Here is a 13,968-nt window from a genome sequence, read left to right as displayed (position 1 = left end):
GAGCGTGAGTTTGATTGAAGATGTGGGGGTTTCTTTAGGAAGGAGCCAGATCTATCAGCATTAGCTAACAGTATGGATGCCTCCCTGCCGTGAAAACTGACGTTCACGACGCGCTAAACTTGTACACAATCTCATTGCGATACACCCCATCTCCCGGTCCATAGATCTGATACGGCAAACGACCCCATTGCGGATGATCAATTCCACTTGTCCAGTCCTGCGGCTCAACAGCCAAACAGCCATACGTAGGCACAAACCCATCATTCGCCGAGTCCGGCCCACCCTGAGTTTTCTTTATCGGCAACACGTCTTTCGGAAAGAAGCCGCAAGACGTGAATGCGAACCCAGCTTGGTTGCTGTACATGTCCCATTGGATGCCCGACCACTCGCTGCGAAGGCTGGCGACGGGCTCAGAGTAGACTTGAGGCTTCTTTGGGTCGAGATGATCGTGGTCGATGGTCACAGCACAGTCGTAGCCCCCAAATCCTGGCCCGCAATTACCAATCCAGCCTGCGGCGCTCGCATTGGCGCCGACTTGTTTCGGCGAGGACCAAAAGTCGTTGATGCCATATTTGGGAATTTCCAGGATTGTGCCGTTGACTTCGGCGACAGAATCGTAGGCCAGTTGGCGTTTGCTGAAGGGCATGCTGAAGGTGTGGTTCAGGACGGTATCGTTGAAAGGGTTCGCAAAAGCATCCAGTTGCCAGTAAGCATGATTCGTGAGCATGAGCGGAGTGCGGTGCGTCTTGGCTTCACCTTCGATACTGATGATCCACGTGTTTGGCTTCAAAGTGTACGTCACTCTGCCCAGGACCAAGCCAGGCATGCCTTTCGATGAGAAGGGCTCGTCACGGAGAGAGAATGTTATGCTGTCGTGGCAGACATTGGTGACGTTCCACACTCGGTACGACCAGCCATTCGTGCCGCTGTGCATGGTACTGTTTGGCTGGTTGTTTCGCTCCGTGTAGTATCGCACGCCATCAAGCTCATACGTCGCATTGGCAATTCGATTGGCATATCGGCCGGGAATGGCGCCGTAGTTTGGATGGATCTTGTCTTCTGCATACTCCACTGCGGTGTCATAGCCCAGTACGATATCTCTTTGCGTTCCGTTGCGGTCTGGGACGAACAAGTTGGTGACAGCCGCTGAGTATGGGATGAAAGAAGCCTTGATGCCTGGAGCTTGGATTGTGTACTTTCCGTCTGAATCGGGCGGTGGCACTTTGCCTTGGACGAGAGCAAGCCAGCTGAAAGCCAGTGTCCCAATAAAAGCAAGTGACTTCATGGCGGGCCACGTCCGATGCTGAACAAGCTGCTGGTTTTTCGTTTTGCCTTGTGCACAGTTCAGTGTTGTTTAGAGGCATGCAAAGCAACAAGAGAATGATTTCGCTCAGCTGGTATCGGGCGGTTCTTTCTTCCTCTCATGTGCGAGCACTGACTTCGCATTGATTGCAGTATGGGGCAACGATCAGCATCAAAAGTTGGAAGCCATCGCCATGTGGAGTGTGCACTACTGTCGCTTTCCCCTTCACTTCGCCCTTCACTTCTAGAGTCAAAGATGCTGTGAATCCAAGTTGGTAGTCTTTCACAAGGCCCGGTAGTCCCACGTCGATACTGAGTCGCTCACAGTGGAACGTGCATTCCCACTTCCAGCTGACAATCCGATAAACATATGGTGCCATCGTGAGCCTGGTCAGTTTCGAATTTTGCGAGAGACGAGAACATATGCTACGCTGAGCGCAGTATGCAATGTCCGCCCAATGCGCCAGTCCTGTTACCTGGCGAAAATTCTGGCCATTGTCTTTGTGTCTCGTACTGTTCCTTGCTTCTCTGATAGCTGTCGATCTCACACCCCCAAACAAAACCTCTCCAACTCCGGCAACAACGCATTCATGCGGAAAGGCTTCGTGATCACCGCATCGAAACCCGCCTGGAGCGCGAGTTCCTGCTGTTCGACTCGAGCATTCGCCGTGACTGCAATCATCGGCACCTCGCCGTTCAGCTCGCCTTGCCGCTCCATTGTCCGGATCCTCTGACTGCATTCGAGCCCGTTCATCACAGGCATTTCCACATCGCACAGGACGATGTCGAGTTTGACGCCGTCTTCCTTGGCGAAGTGGGTTGTGTTAATGTAGTCTAAAGCTTCCTGTCCGTGATTGCAGATTGCTACTGTGTAGCCTGCTTTCTGGAGCTGTTTCATCATAACTCGTTGATTCACGAGATTGTCCTCAACAAGTAAGATGTGGCAGTCTCTGGCTGACTTCGTGTTGGGAGACCGGCTAGTTGTCTTCTTAATGTCCTCAGACTCCCTCCTGTTCGTCCTGATACCAGCACTCGTCCATGGAATACTGTAGGTCTCGTCCTTGGACGCATTCAACTGAGTGGGCGAGCACTTCGTTGCCCGAATATAGAACGCTAACGTTGACCCCTTGCCTCGTTCTGACATGACGCCAATCTGACCACCCTGTAACCGTGCTAGTTCCTTGCAAATGAACAGACCAAGACCAGACCCACCATACTTGATGTGTGTTTTCGGGGACGCCTGTTGGAAACGTTGAAACAGGCGATCCAGCCCGGACTTGTCGATGCCGCATCCTGTATCTTCTACAGCGAGGAGGACATAAACAATATCGTTGCCGCGAGCCGGGCTGACAGCTCGCTTGGATGACGAGCTCAGGTAAGAAACTCCCTCGACCGAGCGACTTGGTCGCTCTGTTGTCGCCGCGAGACTGACAGTAATCCGTCGGCGAGGCTCGCCCTTTGTGAATTTGATGGCATTGGTAAAGAGATTGATGAGAATCTGGCGAAGTCGAACGGGGTCAAGAAGAACACGACTCATCTCCTGGCGATGATACGAGTCCGTGACATTGAAATCGAGCTCAATGTCGGCTTGTAGAAGCTCAGGTTCGAAGATCTTGAGAGCCCCGTCGACTTCCACTACCGGGTTGACTTCTACCGGCGATGTCTGCAGCAGGCCGGAATTGAGCTTGCTGAGGGTAAGGACGTCGTCGATGATCGTCTTTTGATGCGCAACACATGCCATGATGGTATTTGCGCTGTCCAGTGACGATTCAATCGTGTCTCGAGAGATGAGGAAACGGTCATCCGGCTTCTGCAACATACTCTCGTACGTGTCAAGGATACTTTCCACGGACAGAGAGATTGCTGCCAACGGGTTTCTAGCTTCATGCGATGCCATGTCCATAAATGCCTCCTGCTGACGTTTAAGTTCTAAGGCTTCTGCCGTACGTCGTTGTTGGAAGCCTTCCATGAATTTGTGGCGACTGATATCGGCCACGGTACCGACAACGTTGAGCACTTTGCCGTCCTTGTACTCAGCGTGTGCCGCGGCAGCTACCCACGTCTCTCCCTCCAACCGCTGGCCGTCTACGAAGTCGTCCGAGACATACGGTTTCGACAGACGAATCTCGAATTGTAGCGCTTCGCCTTCCTTCATCAAGGCCCATTTACCGGCAAACTTGTCCCGGTCATCCTCATGAATCACCCTCACCCAATCTAATGCCGGATGGTTGCCACGCGGATAGCCAGTCAGGTTGTACCAGTATGGGTTAGCATAGTTCAATTCACCAATCGCGGAGACTTCGAACATGCCAACCATTGACATGTCAGCCATTTTGCGGAACCGCATTTCTCTGTCTTTGACGTCTAGCTGGGAGACAGTCAACCGCTCCGTGAGTAGAGCGTGCTCGTACGTGGTAAGCTCAGCCTCCATGACCATTTGTCGTGCTTCTATTAAGCAGACTGAATCCAAGGACCTGCGGAGCTGACTTGTCACCAGCATGGTGAACTTCTCATAGTCCTTATCGTATCGGCAGCAAGGGTTGAGACCAAGCAGCAGAAATCCCCTGTGAGATCCCCGATCGCGTTCTGCCAATGGTATGATGAGCGCCGACTTGCATAAATCTCCCCATGCTCTCGAGTAAGCTTTGCCACTCAGTGTGGACGGAAACGAGTTGTCGCCATTGTCAACGTTGAGAAACTGCACGCCGTTTGTGTCAATCGACTGTGCAAGCATCGGCCCAAATATTTCAATTGCTAGATCCCAATCCATAGTAGTAGGCAAGTCAAGTGTACTTGACTCCATCTCGAGAACGCCCTCCAACGTCCACTGTGACGAGGCAAATGCAACGCTTGCGGCGATCGGTGTTCCATTGAGTGATCCTAGTGCGGAATGATCTCTTGCGGAACTTCGATTAGACATGGAGTACAGAGCCGCGAATGGAATATCTGCGGAGTTGGATTCCAGCCCTACGAGAACACTTCGAGACCAATCTTTCAAGTTGGTGGCTTCGTTGCTGGCACGCTCAACGGCAAGTAGCGTCGCCATCCGCCTATCATAAAGGACCTGCTTCGTAGTCTCTGAACAGGGGTTGAAATAGGCAATGTTCTCGGACGGCCCCATGATGGGGATCAGTGCCCAAGAGGCCCACACCTCCTCCTTAAAGCCAGAGCGGTCCACAAAGAAGCATGTATCTCCGCCAAATGTAGGCTGGCCTGTGGCATCCGCGTGATTGAAAGCTTCTCTCAGACGCGCAGTATTCGGATCCTCGTCAGGCCAAACTGAAGTAAGGGGCTTTGATAGCGCCCAGCTGTGCCTTTTCCCAAGGATGTCTCGATAAGCGTCGTTGTAAAGGCACAGCCGGTTCCGACCCCACCAGAGGGCCACTGCTCGTGGATCTGCCATCATAACATTCACCCACTGGCGTAATGCATGAGGCCATGATTGTAATGGACCCAGCTCCGTTGATGGCCAGTCATGGTTTCTGAACCGTGCGAGATGTTCGCTCAGCTCATGGCTTGCGCCGAATGTTGGATTCGTCACATCGTGTAGTCCAAGGACCGTCGACTCCGAAGTCGAATGTCGTTGCCATCGATCCAAAAGTGTTGCTTCTAGCCAAGAAGGGTCAGATCTTTTCAGCGCCTGATATACTTCGTCCAGTGTTGGAGCCTAAGAGGTCCCCATCCGAGTCATCTTCGCAGGAGGGTCGGGCCATAGGCTAGCAGCTCACCAGCCGATTGCCCTTCTGGGTGTGCCCTGTCACGATCGGAGTATAGGGTGCAGCAAGCGTACACATGATGATCGTGGGAAGAGGAAACTGTTGACCGCGAGTCGCATCCTCCGGGAGTCTGGATCAAGCCGCGTGACCGCATCGATCCGATCGCAGCAAAGTTCAGACCGTTGCTCGGGGCCAACCTTGATGTGACACGAACAGCAGCTCGGGTCTCCCTCCTATCAACCGCAGACGTGTGGTGATAAAGGAGTCGCGTTGATGAACAAGACATCGAAAACCATATCATCGGCACCCAATATCGTTGTCGTACTTGTACGCCTCGACAGTAGGGCGCCATTGGACCACCGGCATCGCCACCAAGCTTCGAGCTGATTTCTTTGCCCCGCAGAGCTGAGCTCGCCTCTCATCGCCAACAAGAGCCTTCCAGTTCGACCAACATTCTTTGGAGAAAGACCCTCATTTCGACTTGAGTACTGGAATGTTTCCGCCATGGACAATCATGCCTCTCTTTTCCGCTTTCCGCGAAGTCTTCTCGATCGGCTCAGCTCCCAATCGACAACCACCACCATATTGACCGCTACGACTGCTTCCACCGCACTTTTCACAGCATGGGTCATCAGTGACTATCGGGCATGGAAGGCGCTGGGCACAGGTGGTACTCCTCCAACCCCACAAGGCTACTGGCGCATGACGAAGTTGCGTCTCATTCGCGCATTCTCGTTCGACAGTCTACGCGACGCCTCAAAGCTCCGCGAGGATGGCCCCAGCTACCTGAACATCTGGCTTCCGAATCGCTCCAAATCCAGACCGAAGTCACAAAGCAGGACGATGCCTCAGCGACAGGTGCCGGCGAAGTTGGATGAGACTGTGAAGCAGCGCCTCCATGCATTGCCGAAGAAATTTTGCAAAGAGAACCCGACGCTGCTCAAGCTCGATCTTTCGAATGTGGAAGGCAAGTCTTCTGACGCAATATACGCCTTGCCAAACCTGCCGAATCGGCATCCCAGTGCCACAGACCGAATTCTCAAGGATGAGATAGCGCATGCACATCACGCAGAGAACAGCCTCCACGTGTGGCTGAGCCAGGCAGACGCAAGAAAGGTGGTCGAAAGCGGTTGGGGCGAGAGGTTTCCCTTGAGCGCAATGGGAATGCTTCATCCGGGGTTGACGTTTGTATACGCGCCACGGTCGATGGAGGATGTCGATATTATCGAGGACATCATCAAGGCAGGGATTGCGTATGTGACCGGTGAAAGGATATGAGGGTTGATGTGGAGGTGTGGTCTGGTGTTGGATGCGTTTGCTGAACGGCCTGGTCTCGTTTGTTTGGATTTGCATTGCTCTGATGGCGTAATAGTGGTTTGGATTCGAAATGATGTATTAGTACAATCGAGCAGCTGGTATAGCCACTACGGTTGCCACTCCGCTGGAGTAGTTGTAGAAGATGATTTCCGTCTCCCCCCAGGCGATTGGGCCGAAGCCAATGACTTTCTGCCCTCCGGTGATCTTGACGAGACAGAAGACTTCCTCTCAGAAGACTTTCTCTCAGGACCTGTCATGGCTTCCACAGTCACCTTCGCCAGATCTCTCATATTCTGAAGATCGTCTTTTGTCTCCCGCCCAGCCTTCAGTGCATCTCGCCACTGTGTTAGTTTGGCAGCCGTCTCGGCGCTCCCAGTCGTCTCGTAGTGCTTGATCATCCTGCTGGTATCTTTGCCCGAGCTCATGAACATGCCTTGACTTTGCTGCGCCAGCAGAATCCAGATGAGGTTCTGTAGGACATCGGAGCCGCGAGTCATCTTCTGCATGGACTTCGCCGCAGTTTGCAGTGTCTTCAGTTTGACCTTCTGAACCATGACAGGACTTGGAGCGTCGAGCTTCAGCTTTCTGGACAGTTTTGCCACCGCACTTTGAAGGTCGGCGAAGGTATTGGTTTCAGAACATATCTGCTTGAACTTCTCAATGTCCTTCTCTTTAGCTCTTTCTCTTAGCAGTTTCTGCTCTCGGGCAGCTTGGATCGTTTGTGGAATGACCTCTCGACGAAAGTGGTCAGCAAGGAAGTCTTCGAGGTGTTGCTTCAAAGTCGAGTCGCCGACGCCATCGATGCCAGCTGTATAGAGCTGAAGAGGAATGGCAAGTCTAGCCTCGACCAGTTGTGCAAGCTTTTCGTGCTCCTCCCTCTCCAAGTCTTCCAGCTGCTTGCGTACAACACTTTCCAGCTCTTTAGCATACACGCTACGGAAGAGGAGTTTTGCAAGCTCACTCTTGCGGGCTACAGAGAAGTCATCTGGTGTGAGGCTTTTGATCACAGCCGCTGCGGTCAAAGCTCGTTCGCCCTGTCGCCACACATTCACGGCATGGCACGAAACAGCTGACTTCATGGCATTGAGTTCCTGGTCCAGAGCCGCCGGTGTTGCAAGAACTTTAGTCTCCCCCTCAGCCTGTATAGATTTCGTAGTCTTGCGAGCACCATCAACGACTGTTATAATCTGCACATTCACATCATCTGGCTTGCCCTTGCCATATCTTCGCTTGATCAACTCCGCGGTTTCCTCTTCGCTCTCGAAAGCCGATCCAGACTCATCCGTAGCCTGCGGGTAGACAATACAATATCCGTGATCCTCAAGATGCTGGACAAGCTCTGCGATCCGCTCGTCTCGCATTTGCTTCAGTCGACCTTCCACGGCAGCCGTGTAGTTCGCCGGGACATAGACAATGTGGTCACCTTCCAAGCGAACCTCACCGCCCATATCAGACGCTACTTCACTCGCCAGCCTCCTCAGGGCGAGAAGAGGCACCTCGTCCGCTACAGCCGCTGGCAAATCACAGATCTCTGTCCCAGAAGAGCCTATGGCATCCCGAAGTTGGATTTTGACAGTGGCCGCGACCTCGCTTGTGCAGATAAAAGACCTGAACGAATCGCTGAATTCCTTGTAGTCTCTCCATTTCTCAACTTCAATGAGCTTCCGTAGACTATCGAGGGCGATATCCCACTCAGAACTGAAAGTGAACAGATCGACGAATGTCTCATCGGCTCGTCTCTTCAAGGTCTCCAAGATGTTGTCGGTTTCAGATGTCGGCATAAGCCATCTTCCATTCTTACTCTCATACAACGGACGTGACAGTCGTTCAAAGACAGTCTCCTCAGTGCCATCCTGCACGCCGAGTAAAGTGGCACAGGCCTTTTCAATTCGTTCTTGCCCTTGGTCCAGCAGATGCTCCAATTTTGCTAGGGCTTTGTCAACTCTGACAAGGCTGTCGCCGGAATTACTCTTCACGAGCGAGGGACGATCCTGGAAGAGAGAGACCGGCTCGAAATTGGCCACCAAAGATGCAATGTCGTCAGAGGTGAAGATTGAAGTCATGTTACCCGACCACTCCTCGTCTCAATGTGTCACAAAAGAAGCGTGGTCCTGGACAACTTCACGTAGCCACGGTCATAGAAGAATCATCGAAGGAATATGTTGATTTGTTTGGTCAGACTCTTCCTTGCATACAGAAGGTTGGAGACTTGAAGCCAAAGCAGTCCCAGTGGTTTCTTACATCGAGCTTGCGAATGCCGAGCTCCGATGATGGCCCCGAGAAACAGCCGACCGACTTCACCTCCTGAGCTTCCCAACAACGACGATTGCAAGAACGCATCGAAACAAAGTGATGCTTGAGGCACGCAACGAGGCAGATGGTCCGTGAAACGGTACCAGGCTTTTCTTGCACGCATCTCAAGCGTGAAGATGTTGTGCCGTGCCGCTTCTATGAGAGCGGCAAATCCTCCCGTCCGTCTATCGAACGAGCCGCTACGGCCACATGTACCCAGGGGCCAAGATGATCTGTACCTCAGGTACCTTTCACCTCGTCGCACGACAATGACAGTATCCACGTCCCTGCTCTGATGCGCTACTTTTGAGCAGACATTGGCGACGCATGGCGGTCACTGGGAATCGAGTGCTGTCATGGAGACTTGGTTGCTTTGCACTTCTTGGCCTCCTCGTGTTGACGTTCCTTATCAATGCGCTCCCTCAAAAGACGACAACTGTACCTTCAAACATACATGGACCTGTTCCTTCGCCTTCATTGCAAGAAACGACTCACTGGCGTTTTGGGAACGCTACTGCATATAACGAGGCGATCGATGGCCTTACTGACGCACAATGCACCGCTGAATTTCCTGATCTGTACCTTGACGTGGACCGCGCCGTGAATTATTGGAACGATCCGGCTAGAGCAGGACACATTACAGCATCCGACGTCGATATCTCCGAATCGCGGGCGGCCGTAAGAGTCCTGATCCACGAGAACAAAATACGGATACTTCATAGTATCTCAGCCGTATCTACCAAGTGGACTACTCCGGAAAGAACGCTTGCGGTCCTCCATATGATTCAGCGGGTCTTAGATGCGGCGACAGTCGTAGGGGATCAACTACCGACTATCGAGATCGCTTTGAATTTCCAGGACGACGCTGATCCAGTCACCGGCACGCATTCGTTCTGGTCTTTTGCTCGAGCCCTTGGCAAAGAAACTCATCAGCAGCTGTGGCTGATGCCAAACTTCGACTTCTGGTACTACGATCCGCACGGATCATTCGCCGATGCAAAGTGGCTTGCAATGCAGCATGACGGAGCTTTTGCTAGCAAGATCCCCAAGATTGTGTGGCGAGGCAACGCGAACTTTGGCGCTGAAATACGAGCGCAACTGGTCCAAGCCGCCAAGGGACAGCCATGGGCAGATGTCGAGGCTACAGATACGGTTCAGAAGGATCAGAACTCATGGATGGACCCCAACACCTTCTGCGACTACGCTATGACGGTCTATACCGAGGGTGCAGCATACTCTGGGCGATTGAAGTTCTTACTGAATTGCCAGTCATTGCTCTTTGTCCACCAGCCAGAGTATGTAACCCATTACTCGCACTTACTAAAAAGCGACGGCCCCGAACAAAATTGTGTTCTTGTGAAGCGCGATTGGTCCGACCTAGAAGAGAAGGTTAAATGGTATCTGGATCACCCAGACGAAGCAGAAAGAATTATCGCAAACTCCCTAGCTACTTTCCGGAGTCGTTACACTACCCAGGCCGCGATCTCGTGCTATATCCGACGCCTGATCCAAGGTTACTCCAAAGTAGCTTTTACGCCTGAAAGTCATGTCCCGTTGAAGGAGGGAATGGGTACCCGGCTGCGTGGTTGGTCCTATGAGAAGTACATTGCCTCATATGAAGACGGTGACTTCGAGGAAGAGGAGTGATTGTACGCCAATCCTTGCATCGACATCGCCGCAGGCGACAGATGGAGCTACTTAACCATGTCACATGGCCGCTCTTCGTCACAACTGCACTGCCAATCATCACAAGCTCACCAAGCACTCCAAGCCCTGAAGCCTTGCCCATGGCCATTCAATCGGCGGATGGAAAATGTCCCAAAAGGAACAGGTAGCGCCCTTGCATGACGTTCTTGCTGCAATCGCAGCCCTCGGCCCCCGTGCTACGCTACACTGCCCTACGAGAATCCTTCACTCAAAGGATCTGGGTGGCATGTGATTGGCCAAGGGTGATGCGAGCGAGACCGAGATTTGCGATCCCGAATATTAGGGGCAGTGTGAGGTTCAATGGGGAGGCATTGGGAGAGCGGTGTTCGTTGTGGTTGGCTATTCATTTCGCGTATACCGGTCGTCGATGGCCGCGGGGCTGTGGCTGCTGTGGGTTGATCGTAGGCTGTGTTGTTGCGTGCTTCTTCGACGCATGGCACATTACGTAGAACGGCAAACCCATGTGCGGTGAGTGAAGGCAGGATATAAGTACTACTAGATTGACCATCATTGTCCTTCTCCTAATCATCGAACAACCACCACATCTTCCAACGAACCACAGTCAGCCTCACCGCCACCAATTCCAACGCACAAACCCAACAAGCTACTTCAACTCAATCATCCACCAACATGATTCGCACCGCAGCCAAATGGGGAACGATCGCATACATCGGCAACAAAGCCGCAAAAGCATATGGCGAGCATAGCAACCAACAACAACCGCCAATGCCCTATCCTCCACAACAAGCCTCGTCGAGTCGCGGACCAGGGACTCAGATTCGTGAGGCAAATGGATACTTGCACCAAACGTAAGTCTTGCATTCTAGAGAGACGCCTCATTTGAGGACTGCGCTGACTTGGATAACTGCAGTTGGTGTAATGGACAATGCGGTCTGCGTTGCAACGATGGCATGCAAAACAGCTCGAGGGATGCTCCAGTCAACGTTCCGCGTTTGGGCGAGGCTGAGGACTATTATGGCGGGTTCGAGACGAGAGGCATGAACAATGGCAACCTGCCAGAGTACAAGGAGTCGAGAGATGTGAGCAGTGCCAACTTGTCGTCGGGCAAGAAGTAGGACAGGCAGTTCTCAAGGCACAACGGAAGGACGAATGTACAGTGGCGTTTCTCGGCGGCGTACTTTCGTATCAAGATAGCAGAGAGCACAAGGCGTTTTGGCGAATGCCTTTATCGAGAGCAGCGTTTCACTCGAGTCTTCACAGAAGAAAGTGCTTAAACCACTCCATCGTCCTCGTTACGAAGTCAAAGAGCGCCGGCATTTGCCTCACACCATGTCCTTCCTCTGGGTACGTCAACAGCACACTCGGCACACCTTTCTCAACAAGCGCCTGATGAAACTCCTGCCCCTGACTCGGCGGCGTATAACGATCAATGCCACCCACAACCGTCATCGTCGGCGTTTTGACCTTATCAACGTGATGAATTGGCGAGCGCGTGAAGTACTTCCCCTTCGGATCGTGAGGGCTGTCACCTAGAAAGTCGTCGAAGAACCGACCAATGTTCGAAGTATACTTCGAACTCACCCAATCCGTGCAAGGCGCTACAGGCACGGCGGCGGCGAAAGTATCAGGGGCTTGGGTGACGAGCCAGCTGGACATAAAGCCGCCATAGCTGCCGCCCCAGACACCGAGTCGCTTGGGGTCTGCTAGGCCTTGCTTGACGAGAGACTCGAGACCGCTGAGGTAGTCGTATGTGTCTTTGCCGCCCATGTCACCATAGACGTGGCGGATGAAGGCTTGGCCTCTTCCGGATGAGCCTCGTGGGTTGGGTTTGAAGATGGCGATGCCGTTGGAGAGGAGAGCGCGTTCGAGGATTTGTTGGCCGTGAGAGGCGATGTAGCGTGGTCGCCATTGCCAGACGGGACCGCCGTGGACGAAGAGCACTGTAGGAACAGGCCCGGTTGCCGAAGAAGGCGAGATGAAGTAGCCGTGGATTTCCAGTCCGTCAGGGGCTTTCCAGCTGAGATTCCGGGATCTTCCCAGGGCTTTGATCTCCTCGTCCAGTTGCAAGGAAACAAAAATCTTCAACTCGCGCACTCCTGTCTTGGTGCCGTAGACCAAAGTCGGCGGACTGAACCACCCATTCTCAACAAACGCAACCTGCGCTTCTCCATCGACGACTCTCGCCGCAACCTCGCCAATGTAGGAACCACCTGTACTGTGCTCTCGACTCTTCCATACCTCCGTCATCTCGTTATCTTTCCCATCAAACTGCACAATGAGCTCTACGTCAACCCTCGACCCAGTTACAACAATGCAGTCCTCTCCAGGAAACACCACCGATCCTCCAACATCCACCTTTTTGGTTTCAGGTTTCTCAATCTTTCCAGTCTTTACATCCAGGAGGACTAAGTCGCCCTTGAGAATCTGTCGATCACTTGCAATCCCGTTGGCAAAAGCAATCTTATTCCCACTTGGAGATGCTGCCAAGCACTCGATGGGCACATCACTCGAATACAGCGTCCGAGCAGTCTTCGTAGGGAGATCAATCTCCCTAACCGAAGAGATATACCATGCTTCCTCTCCTGGCAGGTCTGAACAAATGCCAACGACAGACGTTGACGACACCCAGACAGCCTCCCACACATTCAGGCCTTCTGGCGATGCTTGCGTAGCATTTCCCGATTCCACGCCATAGATCCAGAGCGTACGGTACTCGTCTGGCGCCGCTGCGCGAGCAACCTGGGGCAACCAGCTCTTCTCAGCCTTCTTGTCGGGATCAAGGGGCATACCACCGCCGCTGCCACTCTTGTCTGCTCCGAGGCCGGCCACGGTGAGCAGGACTTGGCTGCCGTCTTGAGACCAGCTCTGCCGCTCAATGGATCCCTTGACATCCGTCGTGCACTGCGTGACGTCTCCGGTTTTGTTGTCCAGGAGAAAGAGCTGGTTGCTCTGATTGACTTGGGACAGAAAGGAAATCATCTTGCCATCAGGAGACCATTTGGGAAAGATGTCTGAGCCTTTGCGTTTCCCAAAGAGCTGTAATCCAGCGTCTTTGACCTCTGTATCGATCACAACCAGCCGGGTCGTCGGCGATCCTTTCAGCTCCGTGGTCATGGTGGCTACACCAACGATGGACTTCCCATCTGGTAAGATATCCAACTGCACCAGATCAGATGCAAAACCCTCACCGGGCCGCAACACCTCTTCATGTCGGCGTTGAATCTCCAAGAACGCCTTCGATTCCGAAATGTCTCGTTCGATGCAAAGAGAAGGAATGGGCGTGTTCTGAGTCCGGTTTGTCTGAGACGACATATCGTCTCGGGAGGCGATCTCTAGCATTTTTGGAGCCTTGACGTTGCAGATATCGAGTTGGCTACTTGAGATACATACGACAACTGCTTGTCAGCTTTATGGTTGTAGCATGTAGAGTGGCACAGCTCAGCTCGATACAATATCGGCATTGAGCTCAAGATCGACAACTCCGACTCCATGTCGAGCTCCGTTTCGGCCAGGAAGAGGGCTGCAGTGCTGCGGTGGCTCCGGTTCTGGTTATACAATGAGCAAACTTTGACAGCAGTTACAGGTTACTGTCAGCCCAGGCCATCTTCTTCCCGCCAGATCAGAATCTGACAACGGTACGTGATATGGCTTCGTCAGCCCTGTCGCTCGATCT

At 52.9% G+C, this 13,968-nt stretch overlaps 7 protein-coding genes across 7 annotated transcripts; 3 read left to right on the top strand and 4 right to left on the bottom strand.

Moving 5' to 3' along the window:
* Nucleotides 1–103: 103 nt before the first annotated feature.
* Nucleotides 104–1,285, bottom strand: M409DRAFT_29337 (uncharacterized protein; the record flags this gene model as incomplete). Its single annotated transcript, XM_033809417.1, has 1 exon — nt 104–1,285. The coding sequence occupies one exon, from the start codon at nt 1,283–1,285 to the stop codon at nt 104–106; it is 1,182 nt and encodes a 393-aa protein (XP_033661136.1).
* Nucleotides 1,286–1,846: 561 nt separating this feature from the next.
* Nucleotides 1,847–5,096, bottom strand: M409DRAFT_70592 (uncharacterized protein; the record flags this gene model as incomplete). Its single annotated transcript, XM_033818809.1, has 3 exons — nt 1,847–2,256; nt 2,350–4,867; nt 5,031–5,096. The coding sequence occupies 3 exons, from the start codon at nt 5,094–5,096 to the stop codon at nt 1,847–1,849; spliced, it is 2,994 nt and encodes a 997-aa protein (XP_033661135.1).
* A 426-nt stretch (nt 5,097–5,522) lies between these two features.
* Nucleotides 5,523–6,296, top strand: M409DRAFT_70591 (uncharacterized protein; the record flags this gene model as incomplete). Its single annotated transcript, XM_033818808.1, has 1 exon — nt 5,523–6,296. The coding sequence occupies one exon, from the start codon at nt 5,523–5,525 to the stop codon at nt 6,294–6,296; it is 774 nt and encodes a 257-aa protein (XP_033661134.1).
* A 146-nt stretch (nt 6,297–6,442) lies between these two features.
* Nucleotides 6,443–8,398, bottom strand: M409DRAFT_60156 (uncharacterized protein; the record flags this gene model as incomplete). Its single annotated transcript, XM_033814379.1, has 1 exon — nt 6,443–8,398. The coding sequence occupies one exon, from the start codon at nt 8,396–8,398 to the stop codon at nt 6,443–6,445; it is 1,956 nt and encodes a 651-aa protein (XP_033661133.1).
* Nucleotides 8,399–8,954: 556 nt separating this feature from the next.
* On the top strand, nt 8,955–10,274 carry M409DRAFT_70589 (uncharacterized protein; the record flags this gene model as incomplete). Its single annotated transcript, XM_033818807.1, has 2 exons — nt 8,955–9,065; nt 9,156–10,274. 2 exons carry the CDS (start codon nt 8,955–8,957, stop codon nt 10,272–10,274), a joined length of 1,230 nt encoding a protein of 409 aa, XP_033661132.1.
* Nucleotides 10,275–10,964: 690 nt separating this feature from the next.
* On the top strand, nt 10,965–11,410 carry M409DRAFT_29332 (uncharacterized protein; the record flags this gene model as incomplete). The annotated part of the gene is made up of 2 exons (XM_033809416.1): nt 10,965–11,143; nt 11,206–11,410. The coding sequence occupies 2 exons, from the start codon at nt 10,965–10,967 to the stop codon at nt 11,408–11,410; spliced, it is 384 nt and encodes a 127-aa protein (XP_033661131.1).
* A 139-nt stretch (nt 11,411–11,549) lies between these two features.
* Nucleotides 11,550–13,634, bottom strand: M409DRAFT_60154 (uncharacterized protein; the record flags this gene model as incomplete). Its single annotated transcript, XM_033814378.1, has 1 exon — nt 11,550–13,634. The coding sequence occupies one exon, from the start codon at nt 13,632–13,634 to the stop codon at nt 11,550–11,552; it is 2,085 nt and encodes a 694-aa protein (XP_033661130.1).
* Nucleotides 13,635–13,968: the final 334 nt, after the last annotated feature.

This window comes from Zasmidium cellare (assembly GCF_010093935.1).
Source record: "Zasmidium cellare ATCC 36951 unplaced genomic scaffold M409scaffold_50, whole genome shotgun sequence".
Taxonomy (NCBI): Eukaryota; Fungi; Ascomycota; class Dothideomycetes; order Mycosphaerellales; family Mycosphaerellaceae; genus Zasmidium; species Zasmidium cellare.
The sequence above is the reverse complement of the archived record's forward strand: the minus strand, read 5'-3'. Positions and strand labels throughout refer to the sequence as shown.